Here is a 20,778-nt window from a genome sequence, read left to right on the forward strand (position 1 = left end):
GCTCCTAGCACAAATCCACCTCCTAAATTTCCCCTCCTGGAACAAATCCCCCACCCCTGACCCAAACAAAAATCTCCCCTCCTAACACAATTCTCCTCCCCCCTCAACATAACAAGTCTTCTAGCATAAATCCTCCAAATCCCCCCTCCTAGCACAAATTCACTTCTCCCATTCCCCTCCACACACCCAAAATCCCCCTAAATCACCGCTCCAGCAATTCGTACCCCCTGCCAGCCCCCAAATTGTCCCTCCCAACACAAATCCCCCCAATCTCCTTGCAGCTCACATGAAACCACAGCGCCCCCCTCCTGCCCACGCCTTGTCCTGGCCCTGCCTGGTAGAATGGGGGAGGTACTCCCAAGTCTCATATACCATATGACATATCAGAGCCAAGGGGGAGCCTAAGACTTCCATTGAACTTTCTTTCACATTGCCACTCTAATGTGAGGTCTGAGAGTCATTGGGCAGCATCAGGAGCTGGGTCAATTTTATGATTTTTACCTACACTTTAACAGTAACTAGTGCAGCCCTTGGGGCCTCTGCATACAGTAATCTGTGGTTTCCTATTGCCCTGTAAAAGCATTGATCTCTAGCAGTTTCAGGTAATTGGTCTCCAGTCTTTGTCTCCGGAAGCATGTTCCCAGTCTCTAAGAATTATTATAGTATATTTGTTGTCTCTAACAACTCCTATAATATGTTAGCAGTCTTCAAACATCCCTTATAGCAAGCTTGTTGTCTCTGACCATCTCTTGTAGCAAGCCTATATGGTGGAGCTTTTAAGGAGGTGGGGCAGTGGAGAGGAGGGTTGCATGCAGAGGTCAGAGCTGAAGCAGGGTGAAAGTGAGATGTGGATGCAAGAGGATGCAGAGGTAAGCAGCTGTGGAAGAAGGCTGAACCCTGCACTCTGTATGCAGCACACCCCTGAAATCTGCATTCTGTTTGCAGCGCACCCCCAAACTCTGCACTCTGTATGCAGCGCACCCCCGAACTCTGCACTCTGTATGCAAAGCGCACCCTGAACACTGCACTTTGTATGCAGCGCACCCTGAACTCTGAACTATGTACATAATGAACTTCCAAACTCTGCACTCTGTGTGTAAACCCCCCCCCCCAACTCTGCACTCTGTACATAATGCACTCTTGGTGTTTAATGCCCCTTTAAAGCCTAATACACACTATCAGTATTTTTTTTCATTCAACCCAATGGGTTGAACAAAAAAGAGCAGACAGCTTAGATCGGAGCCACTGTACTAACAATCGGCTGCTGGTTTTCCAGCATGCTTGTCCGAAAGAAGCCAGCCAAACGGGCGTTGGCCGTCTTCTGTTAGACCGTCTGACATATGGGTCAAATGGTTTTTATTGAACCAGCTAATGACACCTGACATTTGGCCCATATGTACTAGGCTTTAGACCCTTCCACCATTTGTGAGATTTAACCGCACCCACAATTTGATGCAGGTTGGAGGGTGTGTGTTTGGGAGGGGGCTTTTGGTAGTGGTGGTGGTGGGGGGGGGGGGGGGGGTCGTGGTTGAGTTCCTGTACCTATTTTCTGAGAAAAAAAGCCCTGCAAATTAGTATATTATTTGGTAAGCTCTGAATTTTTTAAAGTTCGTTTTATGTGATGTCAACATTCTGTGATTTTTTATTGAACATTTCGGTCAGAGATCTCCTAATTTTGTTCCACAGACTTTTACTTTTTCCCAACCTGTCCAGACAGACGTGGGGGATATTAATAGGAGACAGGTTGCTAAAACATTCTGGCAGCTGCCACCCCCCCAGGGGATGTATTCCTTTCCCATCAACGTGTGCTGGGGGGGCATTTGGAGCCTGGAGGTTCTCACATTCACTCCCAAGACTCAGGACTTTGCAGAAGACGTACCAAGGACCGAAACAGCAATTCCACACAGAGGTAAACCTGAAAAAAAAAAAAAAGAACTATTTTTATTTTAGGATACGAGCCCCAAAGTGTTATTATGAAATGACGCACGATTAAATTTAGTCGCTTTTATTTTTTGCCTTTCTGTGCTGGATAAAAACAGAGAATACAACTAAACTCATTTATATTTATAGATTCCCAGGAGGGGTTTTATTTCTGAAGAATTTTATCTTGCATGCTGGAATGAGATTTTAACACTGAATGGTGATGAAGTTAAATGCATATTGTATATGTATATTTTGTAGCAGATTTGCACTTTGGGAGCTTTGGTTACTTTTTTGGGGGGTTTTTGGGGTTACAAAAAAATGTTACATATTACCGGTTACATATAATTAAAGGGGAAGTACAATATATTTTTCTAGAATTATTCTTAAATTCTTTAACATAAAGTATTTTTAAATAGCTTTTACAGTTTTAAAAACTCTTCCATGTTTTTTCATTGCATTAAATATGGGGATTTGTAGATTAAGCACTAGATGGAGTCCTCACTGGCTGAGTGATATTACTCTGTCTTTCTACTGATATCCTTTCAGATAAAATATGAGACACAGAGAGAGAGAGCTTTTTACGAGTCCACTGACTTATTAGGCTTAATTTACAAAAGCAATTTCATTCCCGTGCCTTATTTTCTTTTGCTTGAAAGGTAATATACCATTGATTTAATACTTAATAATTTTTATATAACCCGTGCATGTTATTTTATCAATGTAATATTTCAACTGTTAAAGCCAATTCACAAAGTTTACGGCACAGTTTATGATTGTATAGACCAGTGGTCTCCAAACTGCAGACGGGGGGCCAGATGTGGCCCTTTGCATGCCTTTAACAGGACCTTGCGACACTATGCTTTCTTCTCATACAAGGCATCTTTTTCTTCTACACGAACAATAGGGCATAATTCCTGTCACTGATACCAAAATGGGGCACTATTCTTCCTACTTACACCAATGATGAGACCTCATTCCTTCTACGGGCACCAACTGCAGGGCCCTATTCTTCCAACTGACACCAATGACGGGGAACTATTCCTCCCACTGACACCAACAATGGGGCACTATTCTTCACACTGACACCAAGGATGGGACACTATTCCTCCTACAGGCACCAGCTGCAGGGCCCTACTCTTCCCACTGACACTAATGAAGGGGCACTATTCCTTCCCCTGATACCAAAAATATGGCACTATTCCTTCCAATGATTGGGCACTATTTCTTCCCTTAATACCAACAATGAGGCATAATTCCCCCCACTAATGCCAACGATAGGGCATTCTTTTTTTCGATTAACATCAAGGCAATTTCTACTCCCACTGGCCACAGTCCAGCCCCCTTAAAGTCTAAAGGACAGTAAACTGTTCAGAAAGTTTGGAGACCTCTGTATTAGACAAAGCTTTTTTGTTAGTTTTGGATAGAGTAGGAAAGAGTGAAAATCCCTGCTGGGTGCTTCTTTTGTTGTCTGTATCTCATTAGGGAGATTTCACTTCTTTTCCTGGAAACGCAACAGGAAGTGAGAAGAAGTCTCTTCAAAGTGGGGGGATTCCTCCTCCTCCCCATTGCACACAGGGCCATCAAGAAGCAGAGTCATAGAATATGATAGGCTGCCTGAAGTGGGGCTGGACACTGCATCTGTCCCTCCCAGGAGGAATAAGACACTAGAAGGGATGCCCTGCTTCTAGGCTGCAACATGTGCAAGTGGCCTTAGATCAGCCATACACTTTTTTTGCTGTTCAGCCAGCGGATTCTTCAATCCACACAAATGAGGTTGGTGGAGGAATCCCCCTGCTGGGACATTGTATTTTCATAGCTGCATCCGCCGCTGTCAAAATACACTGATCAGTGACTGCAGCAGATTGGCCGCAGCTGAGAAATGTTTTCCAGCATGTCCCTTCAAAAGAAGTAGATCAAACAATCAAACAGGGACGGCCATACACTGATCGGAATTTGGCCAGTCTCTGCTGAACCGGCTGAACTTTGATCAGTGTATGCCAGCTTTGTAGAATTGGTATCATTGAAAGATGTCCCCTTTGGAAGATTTGCCCTCAAATTGAGTTCTGTTGACAAGTGCAAGGTTTTGGATTTCCCACCGCCAATAGGAGTTGATCAATTGGTAGAACTGGGATGACCACACACTGATCGGAATTCAGCCAGTCCCTGCTGAAATGTCAGAATTTCGATCAATGAAAGCCAAGTTTGGACAGTTGTCACCATCGCAGGGTGGACCCTTTGGAAGATTTGCCTTCAATTCGAGTTGCGGTGACAAGTGTAACATTTTGGATGTCCCATCCCTTTGTCTTCTAATAACAGTGGTCACCAGGATAATTGCAGAGGGAAGTAGACCTAGCCGGGACACAGATAGCATAGAAACTTTGGTTTTTGCATTGACTTTTATACACCATTTATGTTTGGCATAAACTTTAGGGGTTTTGGACATCTGCAATTCCAGATTCTATTATAGCATTTAAAGCTTGACACCATCACATCACAGGTTCTCCCATCACATCAGAGGTTCTCCCATCACATCATAGGTTCCACCATCACATCAGAGGTACCGCCATCACATCAGAGGTTCTCCCATCACATCAGAGGTTCTCCCATCACATCAGAGGTTCCACCATCAGATCAGAGGTTCCACCATCAGATCAGAGGTTCCCCCATCACATCAGAGGTTCCCCCATCACATCAGAGGTTCTCCCATCACATCAGAGGTTCTCCCATCACATCAGAGGTTCTCTTATCACATCAGGGGTTCTCTTATCACATCAGAGGTTCCCCCATCACATCATAGGTCCCCCCCATCACATTAGAGGTTCTCCCATCACATCAGAGGTTCCCCCATCACATCAGACGTCTCACTATCACATCAGAGGTTCTCCCATCACATCAGAGGTTCTCCCATCACATCAGAGGTTCCCCCGTCACATCATAGCCCCCCCCCAGCACATCAGAGGTTCCCCCATCACATCCTCTTCAGCTGCCTGCCCTTGAATTAGTCATATTTTTATTTTAAGATTAATAACACATAGTGATTCAGAAAGCTGGGGGGTGCCACTCCAGGCTTCTTCACCATTAATCCCATCCGGTGGGGCACACTAATGCCGTGTACACACGATCACACATTCCGACAACAAAATCCATGTTTTTGTTCCGACGGATGTTGGCTCAAACTTGTCTTGCATACACACGGTCACACAAATGTTGTTGGAAATTCCAATCGCCAGAAACGTGGTGACGTACAACACGTACGACGAGCTGAGAAAAATGAAGTTCAATAGCCAGTGCGGCTCTTCTGCTTGATTCCGAGCATGGAATTTTGTGCGTCGGAATTGTGTACACACGATCGGAATTCACGACAACGGATCTTGTTGTCGGAAAATTTGAGATCCAGATCTCAAATTTTTTTGTTTGAAATTCTGACGAAAATGTCCGATGAGCCTACACATGGTCGGAATTTCTGACAACAAGCTACCATCGAACATTTGTTGTTGGAAATTCCGACCGTGTGTACGCGGTATAAGAGTCCTGGCTGAGGAGAGTCTGTCCTGGCTCAGTGCACTAAATCCAACAAGAAGAAAGTCCCAAGTGCCACACACCAACACACTCGACAGTCACTTAGGTAAAAACAGCCTCAGCCCAGCTCCATGCAGGCCATGCCCCTTATGAGTTTTGTCCCACCCACGGGGCTTAGTCATGGAGGTCACCACCATGTATTGTCAAAGCTGACAGCTGCTACAGAGTGCTTTAATGCATCAAAATTTTGCTATAGTGACCCATGATTTGTAGTTACCCCCCCCCCCCCCCCCCGCTCCAATAGGAACACAAACAAACAGCAGAGGGGTGAATGGTCAGAGCTTCTGACAACGTTCTTAAGACTATCCTTACTTTGCTCTTCCGGTGACATGAATTATTGAATGTTGCCGGGACATGAAGTGAGGGAAAATCTCCCTAATAGCATACCTGACAACTTTTTGATATGGGGAAACCTATTAGTAAAAGTAGACATAAGACACACACCCTGACATACCCTCTTAAAGCAGAATTATACAAAAAATATACATTAGTTAAATCCACAAGTGTTTTTTTTTTTTTTAGCCACTACTATTCCTTTATACTGACTTTTGAAATGTACAAATGCATCAATTAAAAAATTGGAGAAACACTTTTTAAAAGATAAAAAGTGCATTTTATATACAACTATATAGATCAGACCAAAATGAGGGACAAATGAGGAGGAAAGAGGGACTTTTTTTTTCCAAATTAGGGACAGTCCCTCGAAATCAGGTACAGTTGGGAGCTCTGCTAAGATAGGGTCACAAAGAGAAATAAACACCTAACAGAAAATGTACACTTTTACCAACAAAAACATTGAAAAAAACTATACATTCCCTTTAAAGTTTTTTTTTTTTCCTGAAGCTATAATAGATAGCTTAGGTAAAACCTTGCAGTGGTATTAGCATTAGCAGCCAGTACATAGCTGTGAGGCACAATTGTGCACAGTGTGTTCTTGTTGGTGGTCTGACTTTGTAACCTTTGCATTTCTGCTAATAGTAAGCAACAGTGTAGGCTGTCAGCGTTTAAAGGACATTTCCTCATTGAAGTCGCCTTCACGTTGAGAAACGGCACTCACTGAACAAAGTCTTGGGACTCCAGCTTTTGAAGTTTAAAGTCCAACAGGACCTTCCTATGTTATTACTGTAATTCAGTCAGGATGCATAAACAGTACATAAAAATCTAACATCTTTTTTTTCTTTATCTTTTAATACTACTGTTTGTTGCAGAGAGGATTAATAGACCCTATACTAGAAAAGAGACCCAGGGTCAGTGTTGCTAACCGCCAGTATTTTTACTGGCAGGCAGTAAAAAACAGGCACTTTTCTGCTGCCAGTAAATGGCAGTGACAGGAAAAGGTTGCCAGTAAAAAAATATGGCTGTAACGCTCGGCTCTGAACTGCGCATGCGCAGCTTTGATCCAAAGCTAGTGGTGCCTAAAGCCGAGAGCGGGAGCAAGGCAAGCCGGGAGCGGGACTGTCAGTGCTGTTTGGACTGGAGTGGACAGAAGGGACCACCTGGCGTGGAGAGAGGTTGCCCCTGTGACTCAGGAGGGACGCGTCGTATCGGTGAGTTGTCGCCAAAAATCATCTGAGCTGCTGCAGACTGCTGTCAGTGTCATTGTGAGAGTCAGTTTCATGTCTGTGTGTGCCTCCCCATTCTATTTTCTTGCCCTACTGAGTCCTGCCCCTGAGCTACTTACTTACTATATCGAAAATAAAATAATAAATATATTTTTTGCCTTAATATATACCTTAAATCAGTGGTCATCAATGCTGTCCTCAGGGCCCACTAACAGGCCAGGTTTGCAAGATAACTGAAATACATCACAGGTGATATCATTTGTTGCTCAGTGATTGCAGTATTCTAGTCTGCATCTCCCCAAGGTAATGCATTAAACCTGGCCTGTTAGTGGGCCCTGAGGACAGGGTTGATGACCACTGCCTTCAATCACATTGCCCATTGCATATTCTACTTTTTTGTAGCCTAAATACTGAACTTTGCAGTTAAAACTAATTTTGTAACTTTTGGAAATAGCAGTAAAAACGTGGCTGTGCCAGTAAATTTTGGGTGTCGCGTCAGTAAATTTCAATCTGTTAGGTTGGCAACCAGGGGCGTTTCTAGGGGGTGGCTATTGGGGCTATAGCCCCGAATCTGAAGCCCATAGCACCGAGTCTCATGCTGCAGGCTCCCTGCCTAACCAGTGGGTTGCGGCTCCTGTGGCGGGCAGGCTGGCTGCATGAGAAAGGCGGAGGAGAGTAGAAAATCGGGCGGACGAGCAGAGATGATATCTCTCTCCGCCCGCTCCACATCAGTGCTCTTCACAGCCTGGCCTCTTCAATCTGAGAGCGAGGTGCGGCGAGTGGCAGAGAGATGACATCATCTCTCACTGCCCTCCACACATCAGCGGTCTTCCACCCTCACAGCATGGTGGAGTGGAGGTCATGTGCTTCCTGTCATTGTGGAGTTCCACTTTGCAACCAGACCCCCTTGCTTCAATGTCGGAGGTGCGGCGGTGAGCAGTGAGATTACATCATCTCTCACTGACGCCCCGCATCACCACTCTCCTGCTCTCTCTAAATGGACCAGTGGTGTCAGCCTGCCACCAATGCAGCGTCAATGCACATTTGGTGGAACTGGCTGGCATGGCAAGTGACAATCCACATCAGTCGGCAAATGACAACCCACATCTGGTGGCCGGTGACGTGGCAAGTGACAATCTGCAAATGGTGTCAGGAGACGTGGGAATTGACAATCTGCAAATGGTGGCAGGTGATGGGGCAATCTGCAAATGGTGGCAGGTAACGTGGCAAGTGGCAATCTGCAAATGGTGGCAGGCGACATGGCAAGTGATAATCCACATCTAGTGGCAAGTGACACGCTGCATCTGGTGGCAGGAGATGTGGCAAGTGACACGCCCAGGGCTCCCACTGATTCTGCAGTATGGTGAGTTGAACCACTTTATTATATATTAGAATGTAACAATAGAAACAATGCACTTCAATCACCCTGACACCATATCAACCATGGTGCCATGATGATTGAAGCTCCAACACCAGCCATCGCCCGTGAAAAATTGCTTACCACCTCCCCCACGCGGGCATACAAAAAGGTTGCTGACCGCTGCTATGGGCTCTAGCCCCAGATCTTTTGCAGACCTAGCAACGCCCCTGTTGGCAACAATGCCCAGGCCGCTGTGCTCTGTGCAGCGCAGAGGTGGTCTGACATGCCCCCTGCCCAGGGCTCCAATAAATAGAGCCAACCAGGTAGTGTGCACCCTGTTGATAGGCACACTGGGCAGTGTTGGGGACTTGAACCGGACTGGTGGATAACTCCCACTCAGGATCCTGGGAACACGCTTTGACCATCTTCTGCATATTGCGTCATCGTTAGTTCTGTCCTCTTTCAGGCAGGGGGCATGTCAGACTGCTAGAGATCTTGAATGTGTTGAGCAGAGGTCTGGCTCTCTAGTGTGCTGCTAGTACAGGTTGCTAATAAGAAAGAAGATATTACTGTTTATGCATCCTGATTGCGTTACAGTAATAATACAGTAAGTTCAACTGGGCTTTATTATTTATTACAGGTACCATACCTATATAGCACAATCAATTTATGCAGTGCTTTACATATTTTTATACATTCACATCAGTCCCTGCACTCAAGGAGCTTATAATCTAAGGTCTCTAACTCACATTCAGACATACACATGCTAGAGCCAATTTACACAGGAGCCAAATAACCTACCTGGAGGAAACCCAAGCAGGCAGAGGGAGAACATGCAAACTTCATGCAGGTGGTGATAGGATTCAAACCAATGACCCCAGTGCTGCCAGGCAGAAATGCCCACCACTTAGACACTGTGCTGCTTTAACTGATTTCCCCTGATGGAGACTAGTATATCTAGAGCAAGTTCCATCCAAGTTCAGGCTGTTTTGTTCCTGATCGAGCAGGAAAAGATTAAATTAGATTTTTTTTTTTAAATCAGATAATTTTTATTAATGATTTTTCTTCTGAAAATACGTTACAAACATTTTCAACAGAGGAAAAGCAAAGCAGGATTAGAGGTTTTTAATTACTATCCATATCCCTATTAAGGAAATTCCCCTTCTTGTCAGGGCAGAAAGTGATCGGAAATCAGTACAATGCAATGGCAATGGAAACAAAAACAGAAAATTGCAATAAAATACCCCAATTTTCCTTTCCTGACGCCAATCCATGGCAGCACACATGTGATAGAGCTCCGCCCCTATACCCACCCACAGGACCTGTTTAAATCTATAAAAAGAAAAGCTAGAGCAACCTCCCCCATTACATGTAAAAATAACGAGGGCAAAAAAGGGAGGTTTTGTATGCTTCCATGGATTGGTGTCAGGAAAAGAAAATTATAGTAAGTATTTGATGCAATTTTCCTTTTTCCTGACACCAGCATGGCAGCACACATGTAACAAATAATGAGCTAAACGGTGGGGGGGGGCTAAAATGTGTAATCAAACTTTATGACAATAGATATAGAAGCCTGGACCGTCATCCCATTGAAGTCCATTGACATACAAGCCCTTAGATCTTCCCTGTAGCGCCTGAGACTGCGGCAACCAGACTGCTGCTTTGCAGATATGTCCATAGACATTTTGCATGTGTTGCCCCAAACTTAACCACTAGCCAACCGGCCGCTGACGTTATATGGCGGCAGGTTGGCTCTCCTGCGCAAATCGCTGTAACTGTACGCCGGCTCGGCGCGATAGCGGGCACGCTCTCACTCTCGCTGCATGCTGCGGAAACTTTCCCGCGGGTCAGGTGACCCGCGATCGTCTACTATAGAGGCAGAATGGCTTTGTAAACAAGGCGGATCCCCATTCTGACAGGGGACATGTCAAAGATCTGCTGTTCCCAGTGATCGGAATAGTGATCTCTGTCATGTCCCTGCCAGCCCATCCCCCTACAGTTAGAACACACCCAGGGAACAAAGTTAACCCCTTGACCGCCCCCTACTGTTAACCCCTTCCCTGCCAGTGCCATTTTTACATTGATCAGTGCATTTTTATAGCATTATTAATGTAATAATGTCCCCAAAAAGTGTTATTTGGGTTCGGATTTGTCCGCCGCAATGTCGCAGTCCTGCTAAAAACCGCAGATCGCCGCCATTACCAGTAAAAACAATTAAAAAATAAATAAAAGTCTCTAAATCTATCCTATAGTTTGTAGACGCGATAAGTTTTGTGGAAAAAAATTAATATACGCCTATTGCGTTTTTTTTTTTTTTACCAAAAATATGTAGAAGAATATATATCGGCCTAAACTGATGAATAAATTACTTTTTTTATATATTTTTTTTTGGATATGTATTATAGCAAAAAGTAAAAAAAAAATGTTTTTCTTTCAAAATTATCGCTCTTTTTTTTTTATACAGCAAAAAATAAAAACTGCAGAGGTGATCAAATACCACCAAAATAAAGCTCCATTTTTGTAGGAAAAAACGGACGTCAATTTTGTTTGGGTACAACATTGCACGACTGCGCAATTGTCAGTTAAAGCGATGCAGTACCGTATCTCAAAAAATGTCCTGGTCATTAAGGGGGAAAATCCTTCCGAGGCTGAAGTGGTTAAAGGCATAAAAATGGAGAATGGGGAGAGGTCCCGTGGGTGAATATATGGGCGGAGCTATATCACATGTGTGCTGCCATATTGGCATCAGGAAAAACATTTTTAGAGCTTGCCATGCATGCAATAAAAAAAAAGCTGAACCGATTCCCCCATCCATATGTTCGCACTTTTGTATAATGACAGCAGGAGGACTCCTCTGAGGTTAGAATACACAGATCGGTGCTGCAGCATTTTTTTTCAACAGGTCAGTTTAACAGAAGTTGATTGAAAGATTTACTGTTTAGCAGCAGTGGCCACACATGGATCGAAATTTGTCTGGTCCCTACTGAACTGGCCAAATTTTGATCCAACTTTGGCCAGCTTTACATATGGGGAGGAGCCTGATAATGTTTTAAAAGCTGCCTGTGCCCTCCTGTCCCAATTACATACACCCTGTGCTAGCAACATACTAGAGAGGCAGACTCAATATAGAGTGCAGTGGTCTAACACCCCTCCTGTCCAAGGAAAGAAAGGGTACCCCTGGAAGTCATACATCTATGGTGTCCTACTGCGATGAATGGAGCGGCAACTTCAGTCTAAGCTCCGAGGGGGCGGAGTGAAACGCATTGGGGGTGTAGCCTGCTCGGAGTCCAGGCTGAAGTTGCCACTCCATTCATTGCAGTAGGATACTATAGATGTGCGACTTCCAGGGGTCACCTTTCTTTCCTTGAACTCTTGCAGGAGCCAGAATGGGCTCCATCCCCTGTCAGCACTCTCGCAGCAGCTGCGGACGCACTATCTATATACCCCCTCCCTATCGAGCGTGAGCGGCACACACACTTTTCCCTCCCCTCCTGTCTAGTGCTCCAATCAATGGCTTTTATGCTCCCTGAGCAGCGTTGTTGACTGGAGCACTGGGCAGGGGGCGTGTCAAAAAGCTGGATCTGTGTTGAACAGAAGTCTGACTCTCTAGTGTGCCGCCACCACCGAAAATAGAAATAACAGACATTTTTCAGGTTTAGGGCTCCATTTACAAAGCGGTATGTACCGCATTTAGATCTGAAGTAAAATACCTCTTATGCCCTGTACACAGGATAGGATTTTCCGAGGGAAAATGTGTGATAGGACCTCGTTGTCGGAAATTCCGACCGTGTGTAGGCTCCATCACACATTTTCCATAGGAATTTCCAACACACAAAGTTTGAGAGCTTGCTATAAAATTTTCTGACAACAAAATCCATTGTCGGAAATTCCAATGGTGTGTACACAAATCCGACGCACAAAGTGCCACGCATGCTCAGAATAAATTTAGAGAGGAAAGCTATTGGCTACTGACACGTTTATAGTCCCGACGTACGTGTTTTACGTCACCACGTTCAGAATGATCGGATTTTCCGACAACTTTGTGTGACCGTGTGTATGCAAAACAAGTTTGAGCCAACATCCGTTGGAAAAAATCCTAGGATTTTGTTGTCGGAATGTCCGACCGTGTGTACAGGGCATTAGCGTTTTTCCCCAAAAATTTTTTGCAATTCACTAAAAAAAAATACTGCATGGTCTATTTTATGAAGTCATGCCATATTTTAGTAGTCAAAGCTAAGGTTATTTTAACAGCTAGTGAATAGCTGGTTGTTAAGGAGCAGGTGGTCAACGTGTCCTTAACAGCTAGTGAATAGCTGCTTGGGAGAGCGGGAGAAACCATAACTTATCTGCTGTCAGTGGGGTTCCTCGCTGACAGCAGAATGTAAAACTAAAGCAGTGCCCTCATTAAAAATGTAAAAAAAACAACAACGTAGAGTCTCTGTGATCCCACCCTATATCCTGTGGAAGACCTCCAGTATCATCTAGCTCTTTCCTCCTCCTCTGACTGCCACTGGCCCACACCTTTCACTCCTTGGATTTCAGTTCTTTTAATCATGGAGACTCAGCATCTCATATGGCATGGGGCGGCCTGTCCATTGTGGGCGCACAGGCCCCGCCCCCCCCATGCATGCCCGCCGCCCTCCCTATCCATGCACCCGGTCCCTTTCAGGACGCCAAAGACTCTAATAGGCTTCAAAATAGGGTGGGTTCGGGATGCAGAGTATTACGTCTGGAGCCCACCCAATTGTGTTGCAACAGCGAATGAATATTCGCTATTGCAACATTGATCCTCCTCCCGGCCAATCGGGAAGCTGATACCTGTCACCTGATTGGCTGAAAGGACAGGCGATCCTATTGGATGCCTAGGAGGAGGGGGAGGAGACGCAAGGCGGAAGTGAGGAGGAGAAGAGCTGCTGGCCGATGCCTGGATGCCCGATCCTGCCTGCTCCGTGGATGCCCGATCCCTGCCACGGCTTGGTGCCTCAAACCCCGCCTATCCTCGGATGCCCGATCCCCATCACTGCTTGGATGCCCGATCCCTGCCGCTGCTTGGTGCGCCTCTCCCCGCCGCTCCTCAGATGCCTGATCCCGGCTGCTCCGCGGATGCCCAATCCCTGCCACTGCTTGGTGCCCCATGCCCGATCCCCATCACTGCCTGGACGCCCGATCCCTGCTGCTGCTTGGTGCGCCTCTCCCCGCCACTCCTCAGATGCCCGATCCCTGCTGCTGTTGGGGCCCTGATCCCCGCCCCTCCTCGGATGCCCGCCGATGCATGCCGCCTAGATGGGGTAAGTGCCGGTGGACCGACCGGCATACAGCGGGGGGGAATGGGGTGGTTTGAGTTGCCACGGGGGAGATGGGGGGGTTCAGTTGTTTGCCACCCAGTGTTCCATCTACTATCACACGAGCCAGTCTAGGGTGGCGGGACCTTGTCACAGCACCGCCGAACACAGACACAGCTCCGCTCTGTGTGACACATAAGATGAGAGACGGAGGGAGGGGAGCGCTGCAGCCAGCCACAGCTCAAAGCGGCCCCAGGGCAGGCGGCCTACCTGAACATTTCCCGGTATCCCAGTAGGCCAGTCCGGCCCTGCTGCCCCCCCAAACAAAAAAACACCAGCCGCCACTGCATATGACCATTTCCTATGGCAGTCTGCATGCAAATTTAGTCTGACTAAGCACACCCACTGCCTCAGACTGGCATCTACCCACCAATTCTTCCAGGAACCAGCCCACTGCTTGCATTAGGGCAAAGGGCTCTTCGGAGGAATACTAAGGCAAGATGCGGTGATGTTATCAGGAAGCTTTTTACAGCAAATAAGATATGTAATGAAAACGGAAAGATTTGATATAAAAATGTCATTTGAATGTTGATGAGGTGAAAGAGGGGAAGCAAGGAAGGTAAAATCTAATTGGATTAAACGTCAGCTTTAAATGCTATTAGACAGATCAAGTCAATGAGAACACATACAAAGTACATGAAAAAAGGCACCAAAAATGCAGCTTCCATTGACGTCTATAGGAACGCACCAAAAACGCAATAGACATAATTTTGTGTGTTTTTTGAGTCACATGTTCATTTTCCCCAGGTAAAAAGGGATGCATGTAAAATGAATTATGTGTTGCATTAAATTTTAATGCAATGCAATAAAAAAAGATCCGCGTTTTCAAAAACGCAGATCGCGTTTTATAATGCACAGGTATGAACAGGCTCTTAGCCGAAAACAATGAGAGCTCCATTTGCCAGTCCATACTTGTATATTTGGGATAACCCCCCCCTAGCAGGAGTCACTAATGACCATGTCCGATGAGGCTGGCGGGGACCTCTGTGTATTTTAGGATTAGTGGCATGTGCCCAGAATGAAAAGTGTTAATAAGACTGATGTATGGAAAGTGACCCTGGGCCTGACCGCTTACATTGCAGCCCCATGGTGTCACATACAGTTGTGCTATGGCTGTCCTATATGTCGTTAGTCTCATAGGAGGTGACAGATCACAGGAGATTCCTGGCCTGTGCGGGAACCCTCTAATTATAGGACAGACATCTCAACCCCTCCGTCCGCTGCCATAACACAGACTGAGAGTGATGAGTGTCAGATGATGGGCCTTTCATGTGCGCCTGTGTCTGACACTCAGCCAATTGAATCAGATGATGAGCTAATATTAATATACCGGATTAAAGCAATAATGCAAAAAGACATTTTTTACTCATTTATTTTTTTTTGCACACGTTTAAAAAAATAATTTTTGGCCTGAAGATTATGTCTAACACCCAAAAGATGATATATTTTGTGAAAGCAGAGCCCCTAGAGCAGTGCTCTCCAAACAGCAGCCCGGGGGGGGCTGGATGTGGCCCTTTGTGCTGCTTTTGTCCAGCCCTTGGGCCATTATCCCCCCCCCCCTCCCCCATGAGCAACAGTGAGGCATAATTCCTGACACTGACATTGGGGCACTATTCCTCCCACTAACACCAATGATGGGGCACTATTCCTCCCACTAACACCAATGATGGGGCACTATTCCTCCCATTGACACCAATGATGGGGCACTATTCCTCCTACTAACACCAATGATGGCACACTATTCCTCCTACTAACACCAATGATGGCACACTATTCCCCCCATTGACACCAATGATGCAACACTATTCCTCCCATTGACACCAACGATGGCGCACTAATCTCCCCATTGGCATCAATGATGGTGCACTATTCCTCCCACTAACACCAATGATGGGGCACTATTCCTCCCACTAACACCAATGATGGGGCACTATTGCTCCCATTGACATCAATGATGGCGCACTATTCCTCCCATTTAAACCAATGATGGCACACTATTCCTCCCATTGACATCAATGATGGCACACTATTCCCCCCCATTGACACCAATGATGGGGCACTATTCCTCCCATTGACAGCAACGATGGCACACTATTCCTCCCATAGACACCAATGATGGGGCACTATTCCTCCCAATGACACCAACTATGGAGCACAATTCTTTTCAATGACACCAAGGATGAGGTACAATTCCTCCCACTGACACCAGTGATGGCGCACTATTCCTCCCTTTGACACCAATGATGGTGCACTATTCCTCTCATTGATACCAATGATAGGGCACTATTCTTCTCATTGACACCAGTGATGGGCACTATTCCTCCTATTGACATCAATGATGGTGCACTATTCCTCCCCCTAATACCAATCATGGGGCATTGATTACTTCTTCTGACGCCAGGACATTTTCTACTCCCGCTGGTCACAGTGCTGCCCCACTAATGTTTGAAGGACAGTAAACTGGCCCTTTGTTTAGAAAGTTTGGAGACCCCTGATCTAGAGAACAAAATAGCAGTAGTTCCAGACTTCCAGTTTTTACATCACATCATATTAGCACAATGGTTTACGAAACATAACATTTTAGTAAAGAAACACTAAAATTAATTCTGGGCACCTAAACTCAATATATTATCCAATCTTTTGGTAAAATGCTCATTTTTTCATGGGGTGAGCATACTATACCTGATCCTTCGATCCTCCTTCGAGGAGGGTGTACGGAAGCGGTCTGACATTGGTGGCAGTATAATGGTTAAATGTATATTTTTCAATGCATGCAGTGTAAGTCCCCGACTTTGACTTGGTATTGACAGCAGAGCTTGGAAAAGGTGAAAAAGAAACAGCTCAAGGAGCCAATGCTGCAGTTCAAAAAGCATGTTGATAGGAGGGGAGGGCAAAGTGACAAAGATGAGCCCCTCAGTCTACTGCTTCTCCTTTACTGTCCAGTCACAGGAAAAGGGGTGGGGAGGAGACCTGTAAGTAAAAATGAAACTGCAGCAGAAAAAGATCATCTTTCTTCCCCTGTCAGCCAGGACTGTGCTGTATGGCAGATCTGTGTGAATCTCAGAACTGGATGGACAGAAATACAAATCCTTTCGCAGGTAAAACAGCTCCAATATACTGTATGCATTTCATCTGTACATTTAGATATCTGCCTGGAGTTTTGCCTAAAGCATGTTGCCATTTTTTGTATGATATTTTCAAAAATGAAAGGGGTATGCTGGTAGAAAGAGAAAGCAAAGTGACAGAAAGATGACTCCATCTTGTTCTGATATTTTGGAAAAACAATATAATACTGATAATGATGATCCACTTTTTGCCTCCAATGCAGCTCTATACCTGCAGACTCCATGGCTGAGAAAAAGATGAGACCTGCAAAGTTGAAATCCGCTGATAACCCTAAATTGGCCCCAGGAGCCACCAGCGGCTACTATACCGACTCTCTGGGATTCATGGCCATGGACAGCAAAGTACCCGGCTTGTCCAACGTCATCCTGCAGAAACTGAACATGGGGAGCCTAGAGGAGTACAGGTGACTAGAGAGACGCCATATTGTCCCTTGTTCTCCCACATCTAAATTTTAAGGACCAAATAACAGTAACCCAATATTTATTTTTGCTTAGCCCAAATCAGGGTCCAGTATTTCACGTCTGTTTGTCTCTCTGCTCTTCACAGGTCTGCAGTGGAAGGTAACAATCTTGCTACAAATTTCGGCATCAGGTCATATTCTGAGATGTTTCAGAAGATGGAGGACACTTACAAATTCTGCGTTCAGTGCAAGAAGCTCCCGTCCAGTGCTCCCGATGCCCGTAGTATGAGGCGTTGTAAAAGGTAGAGTCCGGAGTTACATTGTGCTACCACATCATCTCATCTTCAGGAACAGAACTCCTGCTAAGTTCAGAGTACCATTATACCACGAGAGTCTAGGGGAGGCCAGGGTTATGAACCCTCAGGAGAGAAACTACTTGGCTTAGCTATCCCAAATTGTACACTGTCTCAGGATCTGGTAATAAAGTAGTCCTCATGAGGCCAGGAGAGCAGCTGTGCTCCAGAGGTGGGGGACTCGAGTCACCTGTTTGAGGACTTGCGACTTGCTTGACAAAATTAAATAAATGACTCGACTTGACTTGTCACTAATGACTTGCAACTTGACTTTGACTTGGGCTATTTGACTTGCAATGACTTGGCACCACCAGTGCTTTGTCTTGGCCTAGGCAAAAGCCGCACCCCCCACAAAAGAAAGCTCCCCCCAAGTCCCGACTTCGGGGTAGATCAGTATTTTGACTTAATTTGTGACTAGACCAAAATAAATTACCCGTATTTATCGGCGTATAACACGCACAGGCGTATAACACGCACATTCATTTTAAGAGGGAAGTGTCAGGAAAAAAACTTTTAAATAAGGAACTTTGAAGCAAAATAAGGGTCAGTGTCCATCTGCAGCCTCACTATTGCCATCAATGCAGCCTGATCAATACCCATCTGCAGCCTCACAAGTGCCATCAATGCATCAATGCAGTCTCATCAGTCCACATCAATGCAGCCTCACCATTGCCATCAATGAAACAGCCTCACCATTGCCATCAATGCAGCAGCCTCACCATTGCCATCAGTGCAGCCTGATCAATGCCCATCTGCAGCCTAGAGGGGACAGGGAGGGAGGGCGGAACAAGCGCCGACAGATTACATACAATGAGAATCTCCTATCATAGACAGAACAGTGGTCTAATGGCGGCCCAGGAGATGGGACTTCCTATTACAGAAGCCGCCAAGTAAACAGGAGATTCTCACAGTATGTAATCTGACGGCGCTCGTCTCGCCCCCCTCCCTGTCCCCTCTGAGGCAGCTAACATTGAAGTATTGGCGTATAACACGCACGTGCTATTTGCACCCGATTTTCATGGTGAAAAAGTGAGTGTTATACGCCAATAAATACAGTACTTGACTTGACTTCTAGCAGGGACTTGACTTGACTTGCTTGCTTTTCGCCACAGTAACTTGGGACTTGCTTGTGACTTGAAGGTTAAGACTTGAGACTTGCTTGTGACTTGCACATGTGTGACTTACTCCCATCACTGCTGTGCTCTACAGCTTCCTCCAGGTGCCTTCCAGTGAGACTGTGCAGACTGCATCCTTAAGTGAAGTCTCGGGTGTTAGAGATACTTTCAAGTGTAGGAGACCCCCCCCCCCCCCCGGCTCTGCCACAGCCAAGACCTTGTTGACCAGCAGCATGAACCAGTAGGAAGTTTTGGGATAGGAGTAACCACCCCCAAATGGGCAGGTGGAATCCCTTCAATAGGAAGCCATGCTGTTCTAAAGCTTAGACAATTTATGCGTACTTCGGCCACCTTCTGTGCCCAACTCCCCAGGGATGGACTGCAGCACCGTAAATATTTGTGCTGCCCATTTGCCTTGCTCCGCTCCCTATGCTCTAGAAATCTCCAGAAGGCAGGGGAAAGCAATCAAACTATTTATGCGCTCCTCTGCCATCTTCAAGGCCCACCTCCCTAGGGATTGGCTGCAGCACCATAAATATTCATGCTGTCCATTTGACTTTCCTGTACTCCCTATGTTCTAGAAATCTCCAGAAGGCAGGGGAGAGCAATCAAACCAGCAGCCTGTGAAACCCAGAACAGCCAAAAGAAATCTACAACTGCCCTGCTGATTACAGGAGCCAAAAAGTACTAAATTTACCTCTCATCCTAGCAACCCAATTAGGAGGGTGCTACACAAATATATTCTTAACTGAGAAAAGTCCCTTCTATTGCTCTCAGCCTCCTCCAAATCTCTAAATTCTTTTTTTTCTGCTGCTGTGATCTGACCTCCTGTTAGAGGGTGGCTATGTTCGTTCTTCATGGTCCCACTGTATGTAGGAACTTAGCCACTCTCTCTTGCTTGCTCCTGAGATGGGCTATGGACTATGAGATGTGTAGAATGCATAGAGAGTGCACATGAGCCACTGAAGTCTAAATTCAATGCACCGCAATACAATGGCAGTTCCCTTACTTTTAGACAGGTTCACTTTAAATACACCAAAAGCAAAATGTCAGCTGAAATTGTTTAGACATTTTATACATGGGTGCTTCCTTGCAGGTGTCAGAACGTTTACTATTGCAGCTCGGAGTGTCACAGAGAGAACTGGCCTGTGCACAAAAAGTTCTGCAGGAAACTGAAACTGGCTGCCATTGACAGACTGATGGAGTGGCTGATCTTTACAGGTAGGTGTGAGTTCCCTCCAGATTGGGGAAGTTGGGAAATGAAGTGCCAGGGCAGTAAAGGAGAACAGAAATGGAAGCAGCAAAAATGGGTATGACCACATGGGCAATGTTCAAATAGGTATGGCTTGAAACAGAACAAAACCCTCCTATAGTTTTCAGCCAAGAAAGCTGCCATCTTGGTCTCTGTTTTATCTTCAACTGCCATGATGCTGCACATGTGATCAGTTATGACACCAGTTATTGGATGGTTTGACAGTTTGGTTGAGAGCACAAGCAAATGTGACAGTTGCATTGGAAGTCAATGGGTTTAGTTCTGCTTTAAAGTGAAACTAAACCAATTTATTTAATGGTTTAAATAGCACTTAAATTCCCAGCATGCAGGTGTTCGTCAGATTAGGCGACCCGTCAGATTTTGTAATGGAAGTGACGTACCGTCGCCGCCATCTTGGGACACTCGTCCACAGTAAGGATTAGGGATGAGCTTCGTGTTCGAGTCGAACCCATGTTCGACTCGAACATCGTCTGTTCGCCCGTTCGCCCATTTGCGAACGATATGGGCCGTTCGCGCCAAATTCGTGTGGCGTGTCACGGCCCATAATTCACTGCGGCATCGCAGTGCATTGCTGGCTGATGATTGGCCAAGCATGCACTATGACCCGCATGCTTGGCCAATCACAGCGCCGTCTGAACAGAGAGCCGTAATTGGCCAAAGCCAAGGAGGCTTTGGCCAATTATGGCTCAGGGGATCTAGTACACGCCCCACACTATATAAGGCCGCCTGCACGGCGACCCTGTGT

The 20,778-nt window shown here is 45.8% G+C and overlaps 1 protein-coding gene across 1 annotated transcript in view; it reads left to right on the plus strand.

Annotated features, from left to right (window-relative positions):
- The first annotated feature begins 1,746 nt into the window (after positions 1 to 1,746).
- Positions 1,747 to 20,778, plus strand: part of MSS51 (MSS51 mitochondrial translational activator) — a 35,360-nt gene continuing 16,328 nt past the window's right edge. The window contains exons 1-4 of the mRNA XM_073634874.1: positions 1,747 to 1,909; positions 17,095 to 17,295; positions 17,439 to 17,594; positions 19,857 to 19,981. Coding sequence (XP_073490975.1) covers positions 17,114 to 17,295; positions 17,439 to 17,594; positions 19,857 to 19,981 — 463 coding nt within the window. The 5' untranslated portion in view covers positions 1,747 to 1,909; positions 17,095 to 17,113. The remainder of the gene's footprint in view (positions 1,910 to 17,094; positions 17,296 to 17,438; positions 17,595 to 19,856; positions 19,982 to 20,778) is intronic.

This window comes from Aquarana catesbeiana, linkage group LG06 (genome assembly GCF_042186555.1).
Source record: "Aquarana catesbeiana isolate 2022-GZ linkage group LG06, ASM4218655v1, whole genome shotgun sequence".
NCBI lineage: Eukaryota > Metazoa > Chordata > Amphibia > Anura > Ranidae > Aquarana > Aquarana catesbeiana.